We start from the raw sequence: 27,602 nt of genomic DNA on the forward strand, positions 1-27,602 counted from the left end.
AACACATGTTGGAAATTAAAAGCAAGATGGTTGAAATAGAATCATTCAACAAATGTATTATCTATCAGCGTCACTGCCGTGTCACCCTTTAAGTAATTCAGAAAAAGTTGTTCATTCTGTCTGTCTTTGCAGACTTTACGCGCCCTCCTGTGGACTAGTGCGCATTTGGAGAGGTGTGGAGTATTACGGTCAGCCACTGAGTCAGTGTGGTTATTGTTCGGAGATTCCCGTCACTCTTTTCTTACTCTTTTTTTTTTTTTCTTCAGCAAAAACTTCAAACTTACTGCTTTTTTGCCGTCTCCGTGTGACTTCTATTAGTTAGAGGTAGTGACGGTCCACTGACTGCCGGGTGTACGAGCTGTACTTTGCGGAGAAGCGCCTCCTCCATCTCCACTCCTGCAGTGGTGGAATCACATATCCGATCAACATGACACTTTTAACAGGATTTGTGAGCTGAGAGCGCGATCGCGTTAAGGTACGTTGCCATTGCTTTCGTTTCCTACAGATGCCAGGCTGGGTTTTGGCAATCAGGACAGAAACTTGAGAAGGAGGTGACTGTTTTTTAATTCTATCTTCGTAAAATTTCCGTAGACAAGGAAGCAGAAAATGCGCTGTTCTGACGCAAAGAAATTTATCCAGCATGTTCCTGTTATAACCCCTACATAGGTAGTATGCACAATAAGGTCGTTTATTTTTACTGACTATAGGAGAGTAAAGTTTATATATTAATGTCTTTATAGAGTTCTTGGATTCAATATGTAATCTTTTATGTTATCATCACTGCAAATCTGCAGGTTTCTTTCACACGCCTTTGTTGTTTTACATAAGCTGAAGTAATGCTTTTGCCTGTCATCATTGCATGTTGCACACGCCATCAGACCTGTCTGATCTGGACTTAATGTGAATCACACAAATGATTGCTAATGAAAAGTTTTGTGAAAGTCCTTTAATCTTGATAAAAGTTACACTCCAATGAGTCCAGTGTTCCATTTTGGGAAATGCACAGTGATTCATAGAACCTCCCAAGCCTTTCTTTAGCTTTCATGTGTTATGCAGGAGTGCACTTGTGCAGGAGATTAAAACCGTGGGCTTCTCAAAGCCACTATTACTGCTGCTGATTTGCATCACGGCTGGGTGTGTGGATTGAGTGTGTGGCTGACTTTTATATTTTGCAGCCTCATGTGAAATTTAAAGATGAGAAATGCTGGCACCCACACAGAGGAATCAACTGCCCGCATGCACTCATTGAATGCTGCTTGAACAAAGGCAGTGTGAACTGGCACCCTCAAAAGTTGGACCACTGATGCACTGTACGTGCCTGCTGCTGTGAACACACAGACTCTCTACGTGCTCTCTGTCCCATCAGTAATGACACGCTTTGGTGAGCAGCTGAGAAAAAGGCTTGCAGCCCTTGTTATGCTATCCTAATTACAAACACACCCACACACAGACACTTTTCCCATAGATACTTACATCTCATGCAAACTTCCGATCAAAAGGTGTGTTCATCTTGAACAAATTCTTGATGGTTTAAACATAGTTAAACTTTCAACAATCATAATATAGCTTATAATCATTGTTTCAGAAATGAGCAATTACCATCTCTAAGTCACAGTTAAAAAAAAAAGGAGAAAGAGGAATCATATAAATTATGAATGACTAGTGCTAATTTGAACAAACCCATTTGGTCTGCATGTCTTTGCAAGTCTTGTAGTGGGGTGAGTGCTGCTGGGTTGACTGTTTTTAGTCAATTTGTTGAAATTCTTAAGTCTGAATCTCCTTCCAGAAGGCGTCAGAGATGACCGATTGATTATGTTCAGGTCGGGTGGGGTCCTTAGCGTCTGTTTATAATTTGCTCTGCCACCCTCACCACCCATTGCTGGTCCTTTCTTAGGAGCCACAGAGTGCAGCAGAAGGTCAGGGAGGTTTTTGTTACAGATAGAAATCAATCAGCAGGGGATGAGGTAGGCAAGCCTGTTTCAACTTTCTGACACAGGACAGTGTCTGCAGGGCTATCCTCATCTCATTGAGCATGTTAGAAGTCGTAGTGAGGTCAGTTGAGATATGACAACCAATTTGAATCTGACCACCCTTTCAACATCTTTTGCAGTGTATGCAGAGGGAAGAGTAGTGTGCTTCAAATATAATGTCAACTCATTTACCTTTGTAGTGTAATGTCCAAGTTATTCTCATTAACAACAAGTTCTGAATTTTCTTCTCTGTAAGCGGTTTCATTTTTGTTCCATACCAGTTTCTCTAAGGTGGAATCATCAGTTAATCAAACAATTGAGTAGCTGGTGTGGGTGGGTGAACAGTCATGTGGGAAGAAAGAACAGATGAGAGGGATGAGTACATTTCCCTGCTGTGCGTCGGTGTTCAGTCTGAGTGAAGAATATATACGTGAAGTCCAAAGCCTACCCACCTTTACATTTTACCCCAGACTATGTTTTATACAATTTGGCCATTTATATTGTGAACCTCAAACATGTACTTCCCTGTTACTGACATCTTTCACTCTAACCTGCCTCATGCAGTATACATTGTGGCTTGTTCATGCTCACATACATTTTCTCTTGGGTAACTTCTGTTATCTTGATATTGTAGTTCAGCACACTTCCTGACTTGCAAAAGTTCTCAGTCTAATTTTAAAACTTTTTAAGCGGTTGGCAGCTCTGGCCCTTCTTACTGTGTCATGTTGTTACTGTTTTCTGTCACTCATTTGCATAATCTATTTAAATTTTTCAGGCTCTAAATGCTTCAGATTGTGACTGAGATGTTCTCCTGACTTAAAGTTCACAACTTGACAAAGACTTTCCTGAGATCTACTTCCACGGTGTCACAATGGCTTCTAATATAATTGTGAGTATTTCTTGCATGCACTGTATGTAATGAAACTGAATCAACAACTGTCTTTATTTTGTGACTTATCTCATTCTATCATCTTACCATTTTTTAGGCAATGTTTTTTTTAAGTGATCGTTTTTTTTAAGCAAAAATTTGACTTCAAACAGACTGCATTCAAATCGGTTCAAAAATCTTAACAACCTTTCTACTTATCTTCTCAAGTAAATGGTTTTCTGAAACCAAACTGTGTCCTGGAATGTCCTTCACAAACAACAAGTCTTTTAGGGCCATGCATGTCCCCTATGCATCTTAACAGCAGTGAACACAAACAGATGTCAAGGCAAGACAGCAAAAATGCAACACAACTTCTGTTCTCAGTCCCTCGTGGGGAAACGGAAGAATTTCAGCACAGCACGATATCGACCTCTGCTTGTGACTTAATGACTTCAAAAAACCAATGTTTTACCTATGTGTCACTTTTTTGTTTAATTTGAGGGAGTGGAGATGATAAACTGACCCAAGGCATGGCGAGAAATTTCCCTGAGAATGTGTGCAACTTACAGTGTACTTTCTTCTGTGATTTAGGACATACAAATTGCTAATGGACACTGCTTAGATGTGAATGATAGTGGTGTGAAAACATAAAATTAAAATGTCTTTTTTTTTTTACCAAAGAAAATACATGAATTAAGTGCCTTTGTTGAAGTCATTTACTTCCTGGGCTCATTAGTGGGGAAACAATTTAAAAATTTGGATGGATGCTGTTACCAACAAGGTGCAAGTTACTGATACTGACTTTAAAATACCTTAAAAGTAATTGAAATACTTCAGTAGTTACACAGCAAGTACTTTGTTACATTGTAGAGTCCTGTGTCTGTCAATCTGACAACAGATTTAGACATTCAATTCTTGTTCTAAGTTCAAGAAAGTAAAATCATGAACTATTGAGAACTAGTTGAAGCAGTAACAAAAAAACTGAAATAAACCAAAGCATGTAGGCAGATGGAGTACAACTCTGAAAAAGCCCTTGATTTAGCTACTGATTCATCACAGCTGTAGCGGATGCAGGCTAATGCAAATGTCACCTATAGTCACACATTATTTTGTATTCCTTTCAGAAATCAGTTCAGAATTATGGAAGAGCTTCTCCACCAGTAAACATAAGTCATTTGAAACAGTAACTGTAAAGACAATATCTTTGGCTCGGGCTGTGTAATGAAACAACTCCATACAGGACTGCAATAACATTAGGCTTGATTACAATAATTCAACTTTATTTTGTTTTTCTGGACAGTTCTTATGCAGTTGAAGAGCATCTCGCACTTGCCTTTACTTCCTATGGATCTACCACTGGATAATGATCTCTCATTGTAGAAATACACAAAGTCTGGAACGGAACAGAGAGTTCCTACGTAGGCCAAGTGTATACAACATAACACATGAGTTGAATGCATGACAGCTCGGATTCTGGTCTAACTTTAAGATAGATGTATTTGACATGTTTTGTCCGCTCTGTCAGTGAAGGAGCTTTGATGACTCTGAGGACAGGAATAATCTTATCAGAAGTTTACACATTCTGCCAGTTGAGTCACAGCTGCACCTTCATGACATACCTATGAAAAGGATGCATGTTATGTTATAAAGGCACTTGTAATTATCTATAATATGAAGCATATCGCTGGACTTAAAAGAAACAAGTAATAAACTGTAATATGAATATAAATGTATTGCGGTGACAAAATGCAAATTAAAACGTGATCAATAGATAGCGTGTGAACAGAGCCGTGAAACGAAGCCTTAACTAAACAATTTCACATTGATATCAACAACAAACCGAATAACAGATGTTCTGATTGGTACGTCAATCTATTTAGTACATGTTATAACTAGCTTTTATGGAGTATGGATTAGGATCCTCCTGAGCTTTGCAATCAGTAGTTCCAATTGTTGTTTTTAATGTGGTTTCACAGATGTTCCCACATGAGTTACTGAAGCATATCTGAACTGAATGAATGTTGTCTTGCAGGTGGAGCAGCAGTTTTCTCACAAATTCACAGTGACGGTGGTTGGAGCTGAGAGCGTCACCAAGGGAGCGCTTGGTGACTTGTGTGAGTTCCCATGGTTTTTTTTTTTTTTCAAACTCCATTCAATGCGATCCTACATGATTTTGGTGCATGTGAGTCTGAAAATGCTGTATGTTTCAATCAGCTGTAATTAGCTATGGTTACGCTTGTTTTAGTTTGCTAAAGTTTGGTTAAGTGGACTTTTAACTTTTTTTCATTTCTGTTTCAGTGGACACTCCAGATCCATATGTAGAGCTGTTCATCCCGACAGCCCCAGAGAGCAGAAAGAGAACCAAACACATAGACAATGACATCAACCCAAAATGGAATGAGACCTTTCAGTTCATATTAGATCCCAATCAGCAGAACACTCTGGAGGTGGGTACATTCTTTGTGTGGTACACTTAAGTAAGAGTTGACAAGCAGTGACTTCATGGAGTATCATGGACAGAAACATAGCCTATCGTTTTAGGCCTGACGTGTAACATAATGCCTACACTGTCGAAGGAAACTAGCATATTAAGGATTCATGCTGTGAGAATTTTGGTTCACCTGATAGAAATAAACAATTTAAAACTTTTCTGAAAGATGTGTTTATAATAATCATTATTTAACATCTTGACAGAACTGAACAGGTTATGACGTCGGTTATTAGGTGAACACAAACAGATGTCAGAAATACAAATATGTTGTCGATAAAATGTATGTAACCATGAATTGCAAATGCTTATTCCAACCAGCTAACATTAATGGATGCCAATTATGTGATGGATGAGACACTTGGGACGACATCCTTTGACATTTCCAAGCTCAGAGTCGGCCAAAAAAAGACAGAGGCGTTCCTGATTGGCAAAGTAAGGCAATCAATTCCACTGACTTTTTTAGAGTTGTCATTGTGTGGTAATGTTATGCAAGCAAGTATTGTTGTAATATGTTAGTTCAGTTTCTAAATAAATGAGCATTTGAGGCTGGATTGTACAAAATGGTAAATCTTTCATATTACAGCATTGCACCCTCAGTGAACTCCTGCTTGTGCTGCTTGAGTATTTAGGTTCAACTTATTGGCATATGGTTGTAACATATCATTTGAATGTTTTAGAAACAATAAAATACTTCAGCAGCACTTTTTAATACTATTGCAACTTTTTATTTTTTTAAAGATGAGGGGAAAGTTTTCTCACTTGACGTTCAGTAATCTTATCAATTTCTTTCACAGGCAACCAAAGTCTTCTTAGAGTTGTCATTGGAAATTTGGTACGTACTATCTTCTAAATCAGTTGTTTGTTAGTTAAGTTTCGCTGCAGGTCTATATACCATTTACTGGTACGTGTATCCTTTGTATCCGGGATTACACAGACGTTCCCCTGGAGCAACACGCAAACTAAATTTAGCATCATGACACAGTAACAGCAGAGCACGTCCGTAGTGTGTAAACTAATATACAGATGAGGAGAACGTTAACTGCCACGCCATCGTTGCATTGGGCTTTTGTGGGAGGGTAAGGAGTGTCACACATGCTTGGAGGGTTAGTCATTTGGAAAAGGTGTGTAGTAAATGCTGAGTGGTCATTACTGACACGATTCACATCAGACCACCCCGAAGCATGTCTTATCTGACCTAAGAAACACTTAAAGCCTGTTTGGCAAACTGAAAAGTGCATCATCCATCTGCCACTCAGCAAAAAACAAGTAAAACACGATTGATTGTCTCTTCTTTTTTGTCTTATTTGTATCTGCAGCACAAAGCTGGATCTGCGGTTCAGCCTGGCCCTGTGTGACAAAGAGAAGCAGTTCAGGCAGACCCGCAGAGAACGAGTGATGCTTGGTATCAAGAAGCTGCTGGATATGGAGAAACCTTGTTTTCTCCCCAGCTCTCCAGAGGAGGTGAGCATAGAGCACCTGCAGTCATTTTTTTAAAAAAAATTTAAATTAAAATTAAGTAAAATTTTCAGTTTCAGGTGAAAGTTAACTTTATTGAGATCCACTAGCTCACTAACTTGTTGCACTCAATAGTATATGATGTGACACAGAAACTAAATAATGACTTATTTAAACAGCAAACATTTTGCTGCATAAAACATGGAGAATTAAGCAATTTACTAAATCAGATATTGACAGCTTCAGAGCATGGAAAGCCACAGGCCCAAGAGGGTTCACCACCCAAGCGTGGGAACCACCAGCACTGCATGGATTCTGTGTCTTACTATTACTGCTATCATGGTATTGAGTATTTCATAACAAATAGCTATATTACACAATTGTTCACATTAGAATAACGTTTGAATGTCTGTCACCTATGGAAGGGACACATACTGTAAGTCTTCTTGATCTCCATGGGCATGCTCTGACCTAACTTTCCCCAATAGTGTTGTTTTGCTGAGATGCCCTTGAAGTTGGCTGTAATCTCCAGTGAGGCCTGGCTATGTCTTCAACATTTGACGGAAATGTGAGAGCGATGAGATATCCAGTTTTTGCGTTCCACTGTGCTACAGTTCCTCACGCAGTATGACTATGGAAATTTCCAGTGCTGACCACGAGATAAACATAGACAGCAGAAAGGAAGCAGTGTTGCACAATACGCATTATGAAATCAATGAAAATCTGAAGGCACAAGTCAGAAAACCCTTGCAAAGACATTATGCAACTGGCAGGGCATCTTCACTGCTACCAGAGGAAGCAGAGGATCAAACTCGCCACTACATATCATGATGTTGCAATTTAGTATGGAGCTGTTCTATCACCAGGACATAACCACAATTGTCAGAAGTACACACTTTTTTTTTTTTTTGACTGAAGCAGAAGTTTAAATACTTGTGTGAAAACAGAACAGTTTAAAGAAGAAGTATGGATTGAATTTCTGGAGTGAGGGAAGCTGCTTCCAGCTCTGTGTTATACATCTTTTTCTGTTTTTGTTTTACATTCTTGACTATAAGTATAAGCAACAAGGGCTTTTGTATTTCTCAAATGGGCCAATGAAACAGATTGTTATGCTATGCTGCAGCCATGTGACTAGTTCCATATTTTATCTGGCCATTTAGTGACAGCTTTTACCTTATGTTCATTGTTTTATGTCTCTTATGCATAAACTGCTCTGATGTATTCACAGATGTATTCTGCTTTCATGTGTTAATACCCCATCCATTTAGTTTGAGATCCTCTCAAAGTCAAGCAAAATGATATACTTGCACTATTAACCTGCTTGGAAAACGTAAACATGGAAAAGTGGTCAAATGTAAATAGTAAATACCTAGTACTCTCAGATATAATCTGTTTGAAGCAATGATCTGAATTTGCCAATGTACAAACCAAAAAGCTACATTTGAATGATTGAGATAATGTGCAGGTATGTGACTTTAGGGTCCAGGATCCTACAGTATGAATATGTCTGCTTACAATCTTAAAACAGACGGTGAATGTAACACAAAGAAACTCAAGTAACCAGGAGCAAATAAAAAGGGATTAGCAAACTGAGGCAGCACCTAAAACACAGTACCATACTAGAAGATAAGGGCACGCGAGTATTGATGAGCAGAATGACAATTAAAGTGAGGTTGATGGTTAATGGAAGATTTTGTGCCATTGAGCCATGGTACTGTGTTAACATGTATCCCTATCCAATCTGAATGCAGTTAGTAAAACTAGCCCATGTAAAGTGATCACTGTGGAGGCAGGTGTTACCGTGACCAGCGCTCAGCTCTCCATCTCCAATAGCAAATTACATTTTTGGAACAGAAACATTTAGATGTGTTTATGTCTGGGGAATCCATGGATGCTATCTTTTATGTGTGGCAACTTGTTTTGACATCTTTTGGCAATCATTTCAAATGTAGAAACAAATCTGAAATTGCTTTTCACTATCCAAAGTAAACTCCCCAAATACTTGTTTCTGAACACCTTCTACCTCAGATATTTTAGCTTTATGCTATTTCTGTGTGTTTTGCAGGTGCCAGTGATTGCCATAGCGGGTTCAGGAGGTGGTTTCCGTGCCATGGTTGGCTTCTCCGGTGTGATGAAAGCTCTGATTGAGTCCGGAGTCCTGGACTGTGCCACATATGTTGCTGGACTTTCTGGATCCACATGGTGTGTTATTTAATTTTCATTAAACTTTTTCTTACATGTTTAAATCAGATAAAACAAAAACCGGAAGCAAATTTCTTCTTTCTTTGTTTGCTGAGACAAAATTATTTTATATTTGTCGAATTCTCAAAATAGATTCTCAGAATAGAGTGCTTCTGCCCCTTTTTCCAAAATAAATCCATCTTTCAGTATCTGGTAGTTCTTCAATATTTCAGTGTGTTTTTGATATTCCTCTGAGGTTCATAGTACAAACGTTTGAGATACTTGAGATATATGGTGATTGGACAGCAATACTATGAAAGTCCACTGTAATAATTTGTCTGCATTAGTTTTTTGTTGTTTTTTTTTCTTTACTTTCTAGATATCACAAATCTTCTTGGAGTTACAGTTATACAAATTAATTTATTTTGTCATGCAGGTTGGGTATTTTCAATATTTCCTCTTTATCCATATTCCTTTTCAGGTACATGTCCACACTCTACTCCCACCCCGAGTTTCCAAATAAGGGCCCAAAAGACATTAACAGTGAACTGATGCAGAGAGTTAGCAGCAACCCGCTGAGGCTGTTGCTTCCTCAGCACATCACCAACTATATTCAGGCCTTGTGGTCCAAGAAGGCCTCGGGACAGCCTGTTACCTTCACCGATATCTTCGGTATGCTCATTGGAGAGACGCTTATACCTGCGGTAAGAGCCAGTTCAGAGCTGCTGTTTCTTTGAATTTTGTAAAGCTTTCTATACTTTCTTGTTATTCACCTACTCAGCATGTTACTTAAAACTTGTTCTTGATTTAAGTTGCATGAGTCTTCTTTTTACTTCTTTAAAATGTAGTTTAGTTACTTGTAAGAAGTACTTTGCCAGGTATCAGTTTGTGTGAATAATATGTACAAAGCTATATCAATGTAGTGTTTTTAAATATCATGACTGATTTGCTGTTTAAGTCATAGTTAGATAGATATTATTGAAAGAAACACATGTATGAACAACTGAAACGAAGCAGAAACAAAACAGCTGATATTAATGACAAACATATGGACAGAAATGATCAAGTCTATAAGGAAAGAAAGCTTTTGTTTGTAGCTGCTAATGGATCACAGGTATTGTGGATAATATAATATAAGATAGACTTTATTTATCCCACTGTGGGAAAATTCCAGTGATAGACAATAGATAATAATAGGTCATAAGGAAACAAGGACCTGCCGAATCGTTCTTTTTTATACTTGTCGTAATGCTTGGAGCGCCCACAGTTTCACTCTTAGGAGAACTGTTGCCTAGTATGGATGCCGGCTTTCCAAGCATCCTCTTCTCACCCACCTTCTTCCACAAAGTCCAATGAACCCTCAGACCCTCTTCACCAGTCCAATTCTGCCCTCCGAGTTGTCTGAAGTCTGGCTTCTTTCATGTTGCTGTCAGAGGGACTTGGTCAGTTCAGGATTAATGACACGGTCTTCATCCTGTAAACAGGAGTGGAGTTTTTGGCCTGAGCTAACATTTAGTTTAGGTTGTTGAACAGGAAAGAGAGTCAGAAACTCTGTCCATAAAAAGTTTAATAATAACAAGCCCAAGGGGACTTTTTTTTTTTTTAAATTGTGTAACTAATATCGGGGACTAACAGTAATGGATTACTTAAGAACACATCAATTCTAACTCTGGTTTTTAGTAGTTTAAATCAGTTCTTCAGTCATTTTTTTCCAATTCCTTCAATTTCTTTGAACTAATATCTCATCAGTTTAAACATAGTGTAACTTCTATTTGTGTTATTCCCTTCAGCTTTCTTATTTTTAATTTTACTTTGACATGATGATTATGGAATAGTCCGACTTATTTAAAGCATGCTAATATTGTATTCAAATTTGGTCTCTTATCAGAGGATGGACATCAAGCTAAGTGAGATCCAGGAAAAAATAAACCAGGCTCAAAGCCCTCTTCCTCTGTTCACCTGTCTGCACGTCAAGCCAGATGTTTCCGAGCTCATGTTTGCAGGTGAGCTGTTGTTTTTTGGGTTTATAAAGTTGTACTGTTGTTAAATCCTTCATCCTCACGGACATACTTTACCGATGTGATGATCAGATGAGCGAGCTAACATGCGAGATAATCATGCCACACATTTCCCTAGAATGCCGCTCTGCTACCACGTGCTATCACATACTGACGTGGCTCAGTTATATCAAGGAACTGAGCAGTGTGCACAGGGCCTCTGTGGGTTAGTCCCTTTTCATACAGTGCTTCCTCTTTTTTGAAGTGACCTCGACAGTAACTGTACGCTGTAGTTCAGTGACGCAAACCAAGATATTTGAATAGAAAACACAATAAAAGGTGTCAAAACCTACCAGTTTTCTCAAGATAGGAATTGAGTCTTTTGAGGGGGCTTTTTGGAAAGCCCTCTCTCTACAGAATTTCACAATGATATAATGATATAATGATTTAAATCTTTTTTTTTTAAACATCGCGTTCTGAGAAAGAGGTTGGCAGTTCTATCACTTCCCTGTCCCTGTGAGAAGGTATAAAGACTAAAATCAAGGTCTGATATTTTTATTATTAACCAGCAGTGGACGTAGTAAAACAGAACTATGTCAACGTTCGAACCAAATATCTTCATTTGTCATTGTAACAAGTACAACAAAAATTAAAATGTCATCCATTGATGTAGAAAGAGCTGTCACAGTCGAAGCAGGACCCTGTAATAAACCTGTTTATGTTTTGGGGGAGATGGAATTGAAGCTAAAATCACCGGGGAAGATTGAAACTACCTGAAATTGAACACTGAGGGAGGCGTCTTTTCTTTTTGATTTTGTGTGACACAAGAAAGTTGGCAGAAGCATTTTGCTACAAGCATACGATCTTCTCTCACATTTTCTCAGCTTTCATCTTTAGCAGTGCATTAAAAGAGCTTTACACAAACATTCTGTTCTCATGAACAAAAATGTATCTGCCAATCTGGGATCAGTGGATAACCTGCTCCACCACCTGAGATACAACAACTGTACGCTCTTTGTTCAGGCACTATTGCGAAATCTGTGTGTCAAAACCCATCTAACGTTGAGCGAAAAGAAATGGCTGTAATTTGATTTAAATCTTCACGATGTCAATGTTTGATTGTTGTTTCAAAATGTTGCTTTTGCAATGTGGACATTTATAATATTTATGATGTTTATTTATGGTCAAACAAGCATTTTACATTGAACCTGTTCAGATCATGAGGGCTAAGCGACCTTTATTTGAGAAAAGTCTTTGACAGGAGGTCACACAGCCAGATAAAATGGTGGTATTGTACTCATATATTCTTCTTGTTGATATAATTTGAATAGGACACAAAGGTCAGAGTCAAAAGTGAAATATATTGTGTATTTCTGGTTGGTGAAGAGCTAATATTCATACTTCACTGTCACTTTAGTCTGTATGAGGGTTTGCCTAAACATGCTCCCAAACTAGAATTACGTGTTGTGTATTTATGTGATTGTTGGTTTGAAATCACATCCAAATTTAGAAAACGTGTGTGGCCTTTGACAACTAAGTCTTCAATTGTGTGACTAAAATAGACCGGTTCAGATTGCTTTCGTGTTTTTGTTGCCTCTCCTTTTGTACCTGAAATCTGCAGAGTTAATACCTCCCAGTCGAAAGAGAGATTGAATGGAGCTTTTAGATAATCAGTGTATTTTCCAATTTGATGTGTTTGTGTCTGTGTGAACCTTTTAAACTATTTGAAGTTGTATGTCTGCTCTGAAAAGCTGCTACACATTAGTTCGAATGACATGTTAGGTTCATGCTGGGGCGGTAAACTCTCCACAAAAGTGGCAACATTTTTTAAAGTAGCTGTGGGCTGCAATTCAAAGATGGTCCCCAACTCCTTTCATAGTAAATACAAGATGACTAAAACAAAGGCCTTATAAGATGATGAATTGGGGGGGGGGTGTCTCTAGGACCAGGGTTGGAGACCCCTTTTGCTATAGAAACTCAATTTGCCGTTTATTCTGTCAGCATGTAATCCAATTGAGTTTCTTCATTCTTTCTCTTTGCCTATAAAAACAACCTGCTAATCTCAGTATTCAGGTGCCGACTGAATATTATGTGGAAATGATTGCTCATGTTCATAACATTAACTCAGACGCTTGAACTCTCAGACTGGGTGGAGTTCAGCCCCTATGAAATTGGAATGGCAAAGTACGGCACTTTCATGACACCTGACCTCTTTGGAAGCAAGTTCTTCATGGGAACTGCGGTGAAGAAATATGAGGAGAACCCACTTCATTATCTGATGGGTGAGCTGTGTAGTATATAGTGATAACTGTACAATCTGCAGCTTGTTACATGATGCTGACTGCTGCATTTTTGTTGATGGACCAGGTGTGTGGGGAAGTGCCTTCTCAATTCTCTTCAACAGAGTGCTGGGAGTAAAGGACACAACTGGCGGCAGCACAATGGAGGAGGAGTTAGGTAAGATTATGCCGTGTTTCTCACTTATTTGGACTGAACTGCACTATAATGACTTCAGTGATGTTTCTTTGCTGGGCAGTGGGGAATTCTTTGGAAATAGCTTTGGCAACTGCCAATAACAATGCTGTTTGTTGTCAGTCAGTCTGTTGATTGATTGATTTAATGGGGTTTTTTTTGTTTTTGGGTGCTATAAATGTCCACTGTTGTGTATTAGGTGGCAGTAGAGAGGCACTTTACATCCAGTCTTTGCACTGGATTTGGCATTTGCAGTGTTGTAGTTCAGATTGCAGTGAACCTGTGAGAGCTTATGACTATATTCAGGTTTATGTTTGCAGTCCCCTCTCGGAAATTTTGACAATATGTTTGTCATGAATAAATAGCTTGGAAATGAGTATCTGACAACCTTGCTGATGTTCCTGAAACTACGATACATAACAAGGCAATTCTTTTCCGTGATTATATGGTTATTGCTGTCTACCTGCCTTCAAATAGACTACATCATTGGTTGAGGTCTAATAGTGTCAGCCATTGTTGTGTTCACTACTCCTCCAAGCCCTTTCAGTGACTCAGAATACCACATCTTGGTGCAAACTTTTGATGCAAGTCTAAGAGCTGAGGTTGGTTAGGTAACTTGCTCAACTTGGTATGTAGACCAGCTGAAAATATTTTTTACAATGACATCATGACTGTTGTTTCACCTCACCTTTGCAGGTTTCTATTTAAAGATATACATACAATATACAATATAAAATAGTTTATGCTTAGAAATCTATCACTTCTCTAACATTGGACTTTCACTGCCTGAGTAATAATTGCAGAAAGACAGCTATTCTACACACCTATGGGCAAATTAGAATTACAAAGTTACCCGAACATCATGCCTCTGGATTGTGAGAGCAAAGTGTAGAAGTTAACCTCTTGCTGTGAGGTGAGGGTGCTAAATCACTACACTTTTGTGCCACGCCACTCAGATATCCTAAAAGTGAGCATGATATGTGTTTAAAGTAATAGATTAAGAAGCACGTCATGAGCGTGTGACTGAAGATGAGACTGAAGCTGTCATTCAGATTTGCCTGAAATTATGTTTCTTTTGAGTTTTATTTTGGTCTTCACAATTGTTTCCACACACCTTTACAAGTAGCTTATCTAAATATACTTTGCTGTTACCTCACCCATTATATTATGTGCCACGAGAGGGATAGTGTTGGTGTGACGTTACTATAACAGTGGGAAGGTGTCAGATTCCTGGTGATTGCGCTCACAGCTCATCAGATGTTTGTGTTGGTTGAATGCATTTCTTTGGTGTGACCTTCTTACTTTCAGACGCACTCTAACAGTGTGCTGGTTGTACTGGAAAGCCAAGAATGACTCCGCCCAGTTAAAGAAATAATACGTCAAGTGTGTCGCATGTCTGTGAGGATTTATTTGGATAGAAACAAACAACAGAGGTGAATTTGATAATGTCACATAAATAAGATCCAACTGTCGTTGTATTAAGGAGCTCAAGAAGCATATTTTAAACACAAAGAATGAAATTGTTCTGTCGCTTACAGAACAGATCAAACCACAACATATCGTGGGAGAAGACAGCATGGACAATGACGACGAGCCACGTAAAGGTGAGAAAGATGTGCCTGAAATACCATATCTTGCTTTGAACTATCAGTAAAGGTTAAATGCCCTGAAGTCGAAATTTGACTCCTTACATCATCAAAAATCTATGTGGTAACGTTCCCTTTTACTGTGGCTGTAACACAACTACTGATCCCTCAGCTAACTCTTAGTCCACTTGATAAGACTACAAATTGAGATAAAAAGGACATTTTCTAATTCTGATCTTCATCATAATGCTGAAAAAGTCAACTATTTTAATGAAATACATTTCTGTTGTTGCATGTGCTCATACATGAAAACATAAAGGAAAGAAGAACCACTGTCCATTTACTCTGAGACACAATCTGTTATACTTACATATATAAGATATTCAAACAGACATTTGCTGAAGTATACAGTACCCAGTATACTCCAAGTTTTGTCTGGTTTATGAATAAACTTTACTTGAAGTTGAACCTGCAGAATACAGAAAGAGAATACTGTTGACGAGAGACGCAAGAGCTGTGCGCAAAGACAAGCTACAATAAAAGGCACTTTGACGCACACGCACACGCACACACACACACACACACACACACACACACACATGCAAGCACGCACAGCCAGAGGTGAATCAAATCTGACTGCTGTTGATTTCAGACTTAAAAAAATGAATTGAAAGAATTGAAAATCGTTAGACGTAATTCAGGTGAAAGTGAACAAGATGATTTGTGCTCTGTGAAACAACTTCATTAGGCGTGCATTTAATTGCTGATCTCTTTGGCGTTTAGCTGGGACAGAAAACCAGGAGGCGGAGGACGAGTTTCATCGCACCGCTCAGGCCAGCTGGGTTCAGCGAATGTTCACGTCGCTCTTCAGTGACTCTGCTTTGTTCAACACAAGAGAGGGCCGAGCTGGGAAGGTACTCAGATGTTCTGCAACCTATGAAACTACATGAGACTCAAATACCCGGATAAATTACAGTTATTTGAGTAAATGGGTCAGGGAGAGGCAGATGTAGTGATTCAGTTTCTTTACTCAAGTAAAAAAAGAACGCGCTAGACCTGAAATTCAAGAGGCCCTAATAATCTTGTCAAAATGATCTACCCACGAGAAAATATAATAACATGATGTCTTTGAGCAAAAAAAACACAGAAGGAGATGCTTGTGGAGGTGAGGATGACTACAACTGAGATTCATTTAAGATGCAGCACAGCATGAATTCCTTGTAACATTTCTTTTTTCATTTTTTTTTTTTTTCGAAATCTTTGTAATTAAGAAATAAGAGACGGGTCACACTGAAATTTAGGTCACACAGAATATATTAAATGTATTGAGGAGAAATTTAAAGCCATTAACTAGATTGGAATGCAAAACTGCCAGTGTAAGATTGAAGGCAATTGTGAACAATGAATACAGAATTGACTATGCTTTTAAAGTAAAACCCTGTAATTTTCAGCTATTATAATGTTGCAATAAACATCTCAAGAGTTTTACATTTGCTGTGTCAGTTAACATTTACAGAGGACCCAAACAAACAACCATGTCCAAACCTAAAGTTAGCTATTTTTTTATTTAAGGAGCGAGCGACCTGGACGACTCAAAATCCATGATAACAATACAGACTGAGGGACAGACTGAAGGGCAGAGTTACATCATAGCACACCACACACACATGTTGTAAAAGTAGACAAACAGTAGAACAGAACTCTCAGCGTGAATATGTAAAGTAGAAACAAAACCAAGAACATCAAACAATACAAGTTAAACATGACGGGAATCAAGAATATTTATAACACAACCATAAACAGTGAGTATAACACAGGAACAAGAAACACAGGCATGTATGAGTTTTTAGAATATGAAGAAAAGAGAGTACAGATAAATAAAAATACACAGAAAAATAAAATAAAATCAAATTTTGCAACAATAATTCCGTATTTGTAATTCATTACTTCTAACTTACAACATGTGCTGCCTTTGCCTGATTGAATGTCTAATCTTGCATTTGTCTGAACCAGGTCCATAACTTCATGCTGGGCCTGAACCTGAACACCAACATGCCCTTCTCTCCCTTCACTGGGATGACGTGTCATGCGCAGACGCCGGAGGAGGAAGTGGACGCAGTAACAGGCAAGAGCAACAACAGGATGGCTATGACATGGTCTTGTTCTTGCATCTTATATTTGATTTCATGTTATTTTGCCAGACCCAGATGAGTTTGATCGAATTTATGAACCTCTGGATGTGAAGAGCAAGAAGATCCACGTGGTGGACAGCGGCCTGACGTACAACCTTCCTTACCCTCTCATCCTCCGGCCGCAGCGCAGTGTCGACCTCATCATCTCGTTCGACTTCTCTGCAAGACCAAGTGACTCCAGCCCCCCATTTAAGGTCAGACTTAGACTTTTTTCCCTTTGAAATTCCAAATAGGAGCTAAACTTTTCAAATTCAATTCAGTTTTGTTGATATTCTCCAAAGGCCAATGAAGTCATTTCATAGCACCTGATGTTTTCATTAAAAAAAAAAAAAAAAGAAGAAACAGAGAGAGAGAGAGAGAGAGAGAGCAGGAAATCAAGGGGTCTCACTTATACATGTATTCCACAGGAGCTTCTCTTGGCAGAAAAGTGGGCGAGAATGAACAAGCTACCGTTCCCCAAGATCGACCCCAAAGTCTTCGACCGTGAGGGTTTGAAGGAATGCTACGTCTTCAAACCAAAAAAAGGCGAGAAGAACTGCCCGACAATCATCCACTTCGTCCTGGTCAACATCGACTTCAGGCAATTCAAAGCACCCGGTACGTCTGTACATATGTGAAGATTTCCTCTCGCATGTGTGAGAGGGAAACTATGCCAAGGCTCTGTGGATTATTCTAATAATGTCATTTTACTGTGATGCCACGTGAGGTTCCACTGAAGATTTTAGCCACACGCAATCAGCAGCAGACTTGTTTTTTTTTTAATGTTCTGCCAAAAGAATTTTCCCTCAACCGAGTGACCTCTATAAATATCTTCCACTCAAGGTCAGTGTGGTTTTCGCTATGTGTGAGCGTGTCAGTGTTTTATGACCCATGTGAGTGAAAAATGGTGCCTCGGGGAGCCAGGTGCTGGCAGGGAATCTCTCGCTCCTGTGGGAGAGCTCTGTGTATAAACAAGTCAAACATCAGGAGGCACACAAAGATGTTCTTCCACTGCAGCCTCTTTACATTTAGTAGGTCATCTGCCTACATACTTCCGCAGGTTGTTTATGAAGGTTACATAATAAGTTTGCTTTTAAACCTAAATTAGAAAGAATTATACCATTTGTGGACGTCTACTATGTGCTTCTCATTTCCAAACTGGAGATGCTTCCTGCATTTACTTTGTCATACTTACATATGTACTGTACAATTAGTAATTAATTTTTTTTTATTATGGATTTCCTCTAAAAAGAGGAAAACTGACTATTTGTATCATGAAGAGTAAATTAGAATTGACTCAATATATATTTTTACAGAAACTGCTGAGAAAACTCAGCTCAAATATGAATATGATGGAACACTCATTTTTGCAAAATCTTGCTCTCTAATCTTCCTTTCTCTCCTTCCTTTATCTTACTTTCATGTTGTTAGGGAAAACATTGATGCAAGCTACCAAAATAAGCCATGTTAGACCAGAAGAATTGTTTTAAAATAAAGTACATAACATGTTCTGTGAGCTGCTCCTCTGAATCAGTCCGCTTTGAGCTCAGTAGTGGAAATGGACAAATCAAACATTCACAAATCCCATTTAAAAAAAAAAGGTTACATTAAATCAGCTAGTAGCTTGTGGAAGTATAAATGTATCTTTTGACACTTAAAATTCTTTAATAAAATTGTAAGTTATTTAAGTTTCTCGTGACTTTGAGGTGGCTAAACATTGATTAATTTTATAAGATGGAAGATAAAGAATTGCTGTGACTGTGGCTTAGAATATGGAGTTGTGTCATAAAACTAGAGGGGTTCAGTTAATAAGAAACACCCAATAGAAATGCAAGAAAACAATAGTTATAAAATTCAAATTAAGGTAAAATGCTGCACCATCTCCATATTTTTAGTCTACATCTATACCAACGTTTTCAGGTGAAGATGGCAGGATCTCATTGCATTTTGGGTTTCTGTTTACACAGCAAAGATGCTTCGAGCCTATGAAAACAGAACTTCTTGAAAACGCCTTCCAAGGTGGAAGTTCTTGAAAACGCTCCGGCTCCGTGCAAACAGGGCAAATGTCTCCTGTGCAAATAGGGCAAAGAAGGACAACGTGACGCGTGTGACATGACAGGGGCAAATCGTTGAACGGAAACTGGCAACAATGAGAAATGACAATGACAAAGTCACATAGAAAACAGGAAACATGACATGAAGTAACACCTCAGAAAAACTAGGAGCGAAGTACACAGGACAAGATAATTGACATTAGGAAGGGGTACACCATGAAAAAAATAAAATCAAAATCAAAACGCAGATCTTAACACTTTGGACGTGACAACCACGTAACAACATCAAATTCCTTTCACATGTGACTTTCCCTGTATCAAGTTACAAGATCAGTAGAATATATGATGCATTTTGTTTCTTCTAACAAGTGTTTCCTGTTGATCCATTATGCTGATTGGAATTTCTTCTAACCTTTTCATTTGTTTATTCACTTCCAGGTGTTCCCAGAGAGACTGAGAAGGAAAAAGAGTTGTCAGATTTTGACATTTTTGATGACCCCGAGTCACCTTTCTCCACTTTCAACTTCCAGTACTCCAACGAAGCGTACACCCGACTTCACGACCTCATGGAGTTTAACACACTCAACAACCTTGAGGTTGGTCTAACGCACTTGCAAAATCTGTGAAGTTTAAGGAATCGGACCGGAAGAAGGAATTGTGCATTGTTGCACATGTTGCAATGTTCAAGACTCAAGGGATTCGAACGTGATTCATGACTTTACCCACATTGGTCACAAAGCCTGAGTGATTTTCAGTCATTTCTTCATTGGTAATCTGCCTTCAGTCAGTGCTGCCAGTGGGGAAGTTGCCACGAATCAAATTAATTGTGCAACATCAAAATTTCTGAGCTTTAAATGCTCTGCTTTAACACCAGATGGTACAAGTCTTGACTCACTTACAGTAGGTGTGTCATCGGATAAGTTCATACAGACTTTCACTCACTGTATCTTAGTCACTTCCCCGCTGAGTCAAATTTTCAGTGCGAGCACTGATTTTACTGAATGATCGTCTAAATCAGACACGTTCAGTCGTTTACAGATACCATCCGTGTACGTTTGTGACTTTAAAGTTTGAAGAAGTTATTTTCAGATGCAGTCATGTTGCTGTTTTATTTAATTTGTCTGGTAAAAAAAACACTGAAATGGAGGGGGCAGATTTGTCAATAATAGGAACGTATGATGTCAATGATTTTATAATAATATTACTCCCATGACTTCAGGCTGTGTTGGGTGCATTTGGTACAGGAAACATTTTAGTACATTGAAGGGAAGTGCCTGGAATCTTTAGTGCTACCTTTTGTTAAGATGGGTTAGGGTTAGTTGGGGCTATAGCACATTAAAATTTAACACATTTAGCTATTTTCATATTTTTGGTCTTGATTTACATCTCATTAATTTCCAAGCATGCTTCAGCAGCTTTGAACAAAATTTGTTCAATCCTCCAATTGCAAGATTGTAAGTTCAAATCTCGTCCTGTCCGTACGACACCAAGCCCAAATTTCTTTTTCTCAATAAAGGTTGAGCACCTTGTAGCCAGCTAATCAGGTTAAAATGTTCAAACATTAACATTTCAATATGTCAGTCAGACATTACAACTGAATAAACAGGCAACGTTAATGACAAATGCAATGTGAGAGACTTGGTTTAAGTCTTGTATTCTGCCTTTGCAGGTTATCAAAGATGCCATCAAGGACTGCATCGTGTCCCGGAAGGAGAACCCCACATGTGTCCAGCGTCCTTTTTCCCTCAGTGAGATCCCGAACAGAAGGTTTTTCAACAGAGATTCTCGTTCGAAACCCTGGAATCACCTTGGAAATGATAGCCAGTAGCTCCAAGCTAAAACCTTGGGATGTGAAGCATTGTGAAGCATTTTCTTTTTGGACTATGCTCTTTTGCTTTTTTTTTTTTTTTTTTACTTTTATCCATGATGGTTTTGTTCCATTCAGGATTTCTTTTTTAAAGTTTCTGAAAAGAGGTTTTTGTAAAATAACCATAACATTAACTCAAAAAAAAAAAATGAAAAAAACCCTCATGATTTAATTGATAGATGTTTGACTAATCTGCAGGCTTTATTTCCACAAATGTGACTTTTCTAAAACAGTTGATAGAAACTTTCTCTCCTTGCTCTGACAAAGACGACATGATAAAACTCAATTCTTCACTCTTGTGCAAAATATTTCAGTGCAACTTTGTAGTTGTTAGTTCTTCATGTTTGAAAGAAATGTCCACTTCAAATGGACGTGCTCATCCACTTCACTTTATGACATCAACTTGCTGCAACATTCCCAACATGTGTGGACACCTCTTGGCTTCAGTTCATGCTACCAAGAGCGCGGCTCTATTTGCATCTTCGAAATGACTTTGCGTGCGGCCATACTGCGGTGAACTGAGTGAATGCACTGTGAGGAGCCTCACCTGCAGCGTGCTTGTTTGTGTGCTTAGCGCTCTTCAAGCAGAGCATGCAAATCACCATATTTTTGTTTTGTTTTGTTGTCTTCTCACCGGATGGCTGGTCTAAACACGCATTCTTTCTGGAAAACATGGCCAAGGAGCTTGTTACCACTGGTTTTGTTGGATGGCAACTCCTAAACACACCAAGTGCCCCCCTCTGGATACCTCAAACAGCTCAGTGATGTTTACCCACCTACAGGGAGGGAGTGTCTCACATTAAAGCCACCATTTTGGAAAAACAAAATTTGATTCCATAGAAACAGCTCTCCCTCTGATTCCTTTCATGCTCTCTCATTTTCTCTCTGGATAAAGGTGTGTTTATTTTCCTGGCCATGTTGTTTCAGGGTGCCCTCTAGATGACTATTCAAGGTCTTTTTTTTTTCTACAGCGATTTCCTCAAAAAAAAAAAAAAACAACAACTAACTCAATGTTGGGTCCGTTGAACAATGAAGGTCAAAGCGGGGGAGGACTGGGTGGGGTGGGTGTGCCGTCACGAGACCCGCTCACAGCTGAAAAACGGTGGCGCTTATCGGAATTTTACACGCTACACCTACACCTGCAGCACCAGACTCCTGGAATCTGACACTTTACAGGCAAACCTACAGGAGCCCCATGGCTGCCCACACAACAGTGGAATTTCACCCTGAAGCACTGCCGACTCCTATGCACTCATGTTTCAGCCCTCTCCAGGCCTGTCAGTTCTTTTGTTTTGCTTTTGTTATGCATTGTGTGAAGTGGTAAAATGACATTTTCTCTTGTGTTCCGGTAACAATTTGACATTCTGGGTTACGCATCCATTTGCTCTCTTGCATTGGTCTGCATCGATACATTATAAATTCATTTCACTTTTCACTTTCTAGTATTTAATGATGACATATAAAAACAACTTACTTTTTAATGGTTGAATCCTTTTTCACAAACTTTATTATTTTTTTTAATCCAGCTGCTAAGGATAGTTAAGTTGAGTTGAGTTTTGAACATCTGGTCAACATCTTTTTTTTTGTCTGTGTACCATTTTTCAAATGTTTTCAACTTAAATGTTACTAAGTACTTCACCATGTTAACCAACGTATTGCTTTAGTTGCTGCCTGTCTGTTGTTTGACGATACACACAATGAGCAGAAAAGAGTGCGTAAGACCCAGGAGACAGAACGGAAGCAGTAAAGTTGTTGCTCTATACACTCAACGGGAGCTGCTCATTCAAGTTGTGTTTTTTGAAAGTTCATTACAAATAACCAACCTCTTCAAGATCATCAACTTGTCTTTTGATGATCGTGAAAAACATATTGATCGTGGCTGCTTGATGCATGGGTGAGCAGCCATTGGATGAAACTGTGCAAGCAGGATATATATATATATATATATATATATATTTTTTTTTTTAATCTTACCTTTTTTCAAGTGAGCAATTGCGTTTCCCAAACCAGTTTGTAAACAAGACTTTTTATATGGATTTCATGTCAACTCATGCCAGTGATTACGTTACACTTTTGATTCCTTTAGAAAGCATACACAAGTTGTAACAATTTTCTTGTTTTTTTTGTTTTTTTAAATATTACATTTTATGATCTATGACTATGTTTACTGTAACACGACTCTTAACGATCAGTTCCAGTGAATCAAGATGTGCACATAAATACTCCTGTGATCATTAACTGTATTATGACTGTCAAAGCATGACATACATATTGTTTATGTGCATCATTAAGGTAATATAATAAATGAGAAGAAAAACATTTTGTGTGGAATGTGTGTGTGTTTTCAGTTAAAATATTTAACATCCTGCCCTTATCCATGAGACCACTCCTGAAATAACACAGTAGCTGAGGAAAAGGTCCCAGGTTGCAGATCCTCTCTGTTCTGTTTTCATTTGTTTGATGCATAAAGGTTAAAAAAATGAGAGGCAAAGTCTGCATAGATATTCCAACCAGTGTTTTAACAAACCTTTCACATATATGAAATGTGAGCTCTGGTTGGATTATAATCTACAGTCGAGATGTGATATATTGTTTACTCTCTCGGATTTATGGCAGAAGAGACAAAAGCCACATGTCCAAAAAATAACTTGTAAATTCTTGATTTGTTTGAAAGCTGTGGGTGTTTTCCTATTTTTTTTATTAATTTTTTGTATTACGTCTTGGCTGTTGTGAGCTTCTCCCATGGTGAAATGAGCACGTATTCTGAGAGGGTGGGAACTTGATTTAACAGGGATAAACACATCTGGTTTGAGGTTGTGCCCCCCTCCCAAAACAAACAAGTACACTGAATTGATATTAGAAATACACACACACACACACACACACACACACACACACACACACACACACACACACACACACACACACACACACACACACACACACGCACACAAAACTAGTATGAAGATATGTCTCTCGAAGAACAAGTTTCTGATTTGTGCCACTCCATGTTGATTGTTTTTTCAATGTTTCTTGTAATTCGTTCCTCTTCTTTCACCCCGAAATGAATGTTGTATTTGGTGCCACATAAATAAAGATAAATTGAATTCTGACACTCACCTCTCAGTCTGCTCATTTGCAGGATGTATTACTATTCTATTTCTATTACTGAAGGGAGTGTTTCCTCCCCACTGTGGCTTGGGTGGTAATTGTGGAATTATTGGAATTCTCTTCATTTAGTTTTCAGGTCATGACCGTACGATAAGAAGAAAGACCTGCGAGATAACAGATAACCGATTCTGCTATTTTGTTCAGTAGAAACAAAACAAGGGTAAATTACAGGAAGGAAGTTGAGGAGGTGTAATTGCTTATTTTTCAACCTTGATCAGGGAGCATTACAGTAAAACACAATTTTCACACTTCTTCTTGAAGGTCAATATATTGCCTACATTTTATCATCTCATGGGCATAAACTCATTCACCTTTTTATCACAAATTGATCGAGCGGCATCTATTTGTTCTGGGTGATCTGTTGTTTTCTTGCTGTGCAATGAATGAGGTCAATAATGTTTTGTTTTCAGTGGCAAATGTCAAACTACCTCTTCAAATATTCCCAGCTATTTAAAAAAAACAACCTAAGATATCCATCCATCTATCCATCCATCCATCCATCCATCCATCCATCCATCCATCCATCCATCCATCCATCCATCCATCCATCCATCCATTTTCCCCACTTATAACACAGTTTCTAGTGACAGTATAGTCAACAGGAATAATCTACATCTTTGCCTCTTTCTGTAGTAAAATAACAACATTTGACAGCATCTGAACAAAGCAGAGACAAGCGGAACCTTGGTGGAGTCCAATGTCCACCCTGAAGAAGTCCAACGTATTGCTGAGTAAATACATGTTGTTCTCATATCAGAAGTACAGCGACCAGTTGGTTTGTAGCAGCTACCACATTAAAACATACTGCATTTTACCAAAACACAGTAGAACAATATTTTTTGTCAGATAACAAGGGACACCCCTGGAGTTAAAGAAGAGGAATTTATGATATATTTAAAGTATCAAAGACAAATGCTTCATTATTTTATGTAGTATAATCTACAAGTTTTTGTACTTTATGGAAGTGCTTTTCAATTCTGATGAGATCAAAACTCATTTATATCAAAATAGTGGGACAGTAATACTTTGAGTATTGGTGTGTGCACTTCAGGAAAGACGGATGTCCTGAAGTCAAACCCTGATAAAGAAATGCAACTCTGCAGAGAAGAGAGGAAGAGAGGCTAAAGTCTGATTTAGTTTCTGCCAAAAAAGCTCCAGACTGTTTCCTCTGAACATTTTGTACTTTTTCAAGACACCAGATTCTGGAGAAAAGAAGCCAGAGGAAGAACCAGATGACAGTGGGGATGGAGAACGTTTAGAGCAACAACACATTACCGTCCAAGCTCCTATTTCAGAAAAGAAATCTTCAAAGTTGGTTGTTCAAACAAATGAAATAGCTTTTGGAAGTGTCCTTCAAAGGTCTACCACTAACTTTGAGTCAGAGTTTCTTCTACCTTTACATGAACAAAGTGTGCCTTTACTTTCCCTATATGTTGTTTTCACTCCTATTCAAGTGAAGATTGTTTGTACTTTTACCTTTTTCTGTTCATGTCTAATCAGAAGTTTTATGATGAGCCACAGCCCAAATGTTTTTTAACAAATCTAAAAATCAATACAAAAAAATGCATACCTGAAGAAATGGGATGACCTTAAGCTCAGGTACATGTTATAAAACAACACAGCAGAATCACTTGCATTAAAAGAGAGTAGAAAGCCACCCACAGTCTCGCCCTGCCTGAAGGCCTGCTTCAATGCAGCACCCACAAAGCCATTACATTCCCCAATTAAATCATCCTCCAGGAGCAATATTCCCCACATGTGAGAGCACTCATTATGTGTTTAGGACTTTATGCTTTTCTGCTTTTCTCTTAGGCCTTCTCTCTGGCACGAAAGCACCTGGCCCAACGCCCTGCACATTTCCTCACATATTGAATCAGAAGCAAACAAGCAGCTTCTCAGAGAGTCTTGGAAGTTTCATCTCTCTCTCTCTCTCTCTCTTTCTCTCTTTCTCTCTCTCTCTCTCTCTCTGTGTGTGTGTGTGTGTGTGTGTGTGTGTGTGTGTGTGTGTGTGTGTGTGTGTGTGTGTGTGTGTGCAACAGAAAGGGCAGCGGTCTCCATTTTTCCAGAGCTTGTTACTGTAATTGACACACTCACATGAAGGTCATGAAGTTACTAAAAGGAGACGGAATGATAGTCGGCCATGTCACCACTGTGGCTCCCTGAGTAAGACCCTCGACCCCCCGGCAGCTCCCAGGGCAACGCACCGTGGCCCAAAATATAGTTCAACCAAAATCTCTAAATTCGCAAAAATTTTCCACTTTAGTGTTTTAAAATGTTCACAGTCCTTTTGTTTCATGCAGGGGAGGGGGGGGGGGGGGGGGGGGGGGGGGGGAGGGGGGGAGGGGGGGGGGGGCGGTTCTCATTGCAGAAGGAGGGGCAAATTAACAAGCACCGGAACATTTCAAGAGGAGGGACTGCTGCCCCTCTTGAAATTTTCCAGTGCCTGTTAATTTACACACTCACGTGAAGGTCATGTATGTGCCTGTATCCTCACCTTTTGTTGTGCTGAGTCATTCACATAGCAGACATGTTGGGGCACTACACAAAGCCTGCAATCAGGACACTACTCATGACCAATGCACGCAAGGCTGTATTGTTGTGTGTGTGTGTGTGTGTGTGTGAGTGTGTGTGTGTGTGTGTGTGTGTGTGTGTGTGTGTGTGTGTGTGTGTGTGTGTGTGTGTGTGTGTGTGTGTGTGTGTGTGTGTGTGTGTGTGTGTGTGTGTGTGTTTTAAAAATGCCAATATTTGTGTATATTTCAGGCACAAGTGCTTTTGGTCTATATGATGTTATAGTATAGAAAGTTAGATATCAACCTGGGGGAGTATTATTCGTTCTTTCACAGCGGTCTCACCACTCTATGGTTTCCTTCTCCATAAGAGAAAAGTTCAGGGAGCCCACAGGCATTTGAAGGAGGCTCTTCTGTTTCATAATCACATCGTCTTGCTTTTCTTGTTCATTGTTTCATGTGGACACGTCCATACTGGTGAGCAATGTTTTGATATTCTGATGCATGTTGCAGGAAATGTGTAAAATCTCACTAGCCAATGTTTACCTTCCTTTTCCCGAGGCAGGGGGCTACAGTCTAGACGGAAAAGAGAAGGAAATTAAAGTTGTATTTCTGGCAAGAAAACCATCAATGAAACAGGTGTGTCGCACTGACTTCCCAGAAAGGGCCTACGTATGTTTTGAGATAGTTTTTATTGCTCACGACTCACAATAGTGAGTTATCACCATGACAACATTACAGGACTCCCAGCCAAACTTTCACATGAGATCATACATGTTGGAGCAGGAAAAGCTGTAATACACCGAAATGTT

At 38.9% G+C, this 27,602-nt stretch overlaps 1 protein-coding gene across 3 annotated transcripts; it reads left to right on the plus strand.

Annotated features, from left to right (window-relative positions):
* Positions 1-128: 128 nt before the first annotated feature.
* Positions 129-22,129, plus strand: pla2g4ab (phospholipase A2, group IVAb (cytosolic, calcium-dependent)). 3 transcript variants are annotated; one of them, XM_080473618.1, is made up of 20 exons: positions 153-475; positions 1,176-1,381; positions 2,746-2,859; positions 4,871-4,952; positions 5,137-5,285; positions 5,648-5,761; positions 6,124-6,161; positions 6,646-6,790; positions 8,850-8,986; positions 9,447-9,669; positions 10,854-10,968; positions 13,107-13,244; positions 13,330-13,419; positions 14,973-15,038; positions 15,804-15,934; positions 17,034-17,145; positions 17,222-17,406; positions 17,620-17,809; positions 19,684-19,841; positions 20,915-22,129. In XM_080473618.1, the coding sequence occupies exons 3-20, from the start codon at positions 2,842-2,844 to the stop codon at positions 21,071-21,073; spliced, it is 2,250 nt and encodes a 749-aa protein (XP_080329744.1). In that variant the 5' UTR covers positions 153-475; positions 1,176-1,381; positions 2,746-2,841; the 3' UTR covers positions 21,074-22,129. The 3 variants fall into 3 exon arrangements, with proteins under 3 accessions (XP_080329743.1, XP_080329744.1, XP_080329745.1); XM_080473617.1 differs by lacking the exon at positions 1,176-1,381 and having other exon boundaries at positions 129-475; XM_080473619.1 differs by lacking the exon at positions 1,176-1,381 and having other exon boundaries at positions 433-551.
* The last annotated feature ends 5,473 nt before the right edge of the window (positions 22,130-27,602 follow it).

This window comes from Lipophrys pholis, assembly GCF_963383615.2.
Source record: "Lipophrys pholis genome assembly, chromosome: 10".
NCBI classification, from domain to species: Eukaryota; Metazoa; Chordata; class Actinopteri; order Blenniiformes; family Blenniidae; genus Lipophrys; species Lipophrys pholis.

What these genes read in the sequence shown, in the direction of transcription:
- pla2g4ab (XM_080473617.1), top strand. An exon ending in GGACTTTCTGGATCCACATG is followed by an intron (nt 8,987 to 9,446) that starts GTGTGTTATTTA and finishes ATTCCTTTTCAG; the next exon opens with GTACATGTCCACACTCTACT. An exon ending in GGAAGTGGACGCAGTAACAG is followed by an intron (nt 17,146 to 17,221) that starts GCAAGAGCAACA and finishes TTATTTTGCCAG; the next exon opens with ACCCAGATGAGTTTGATCGA.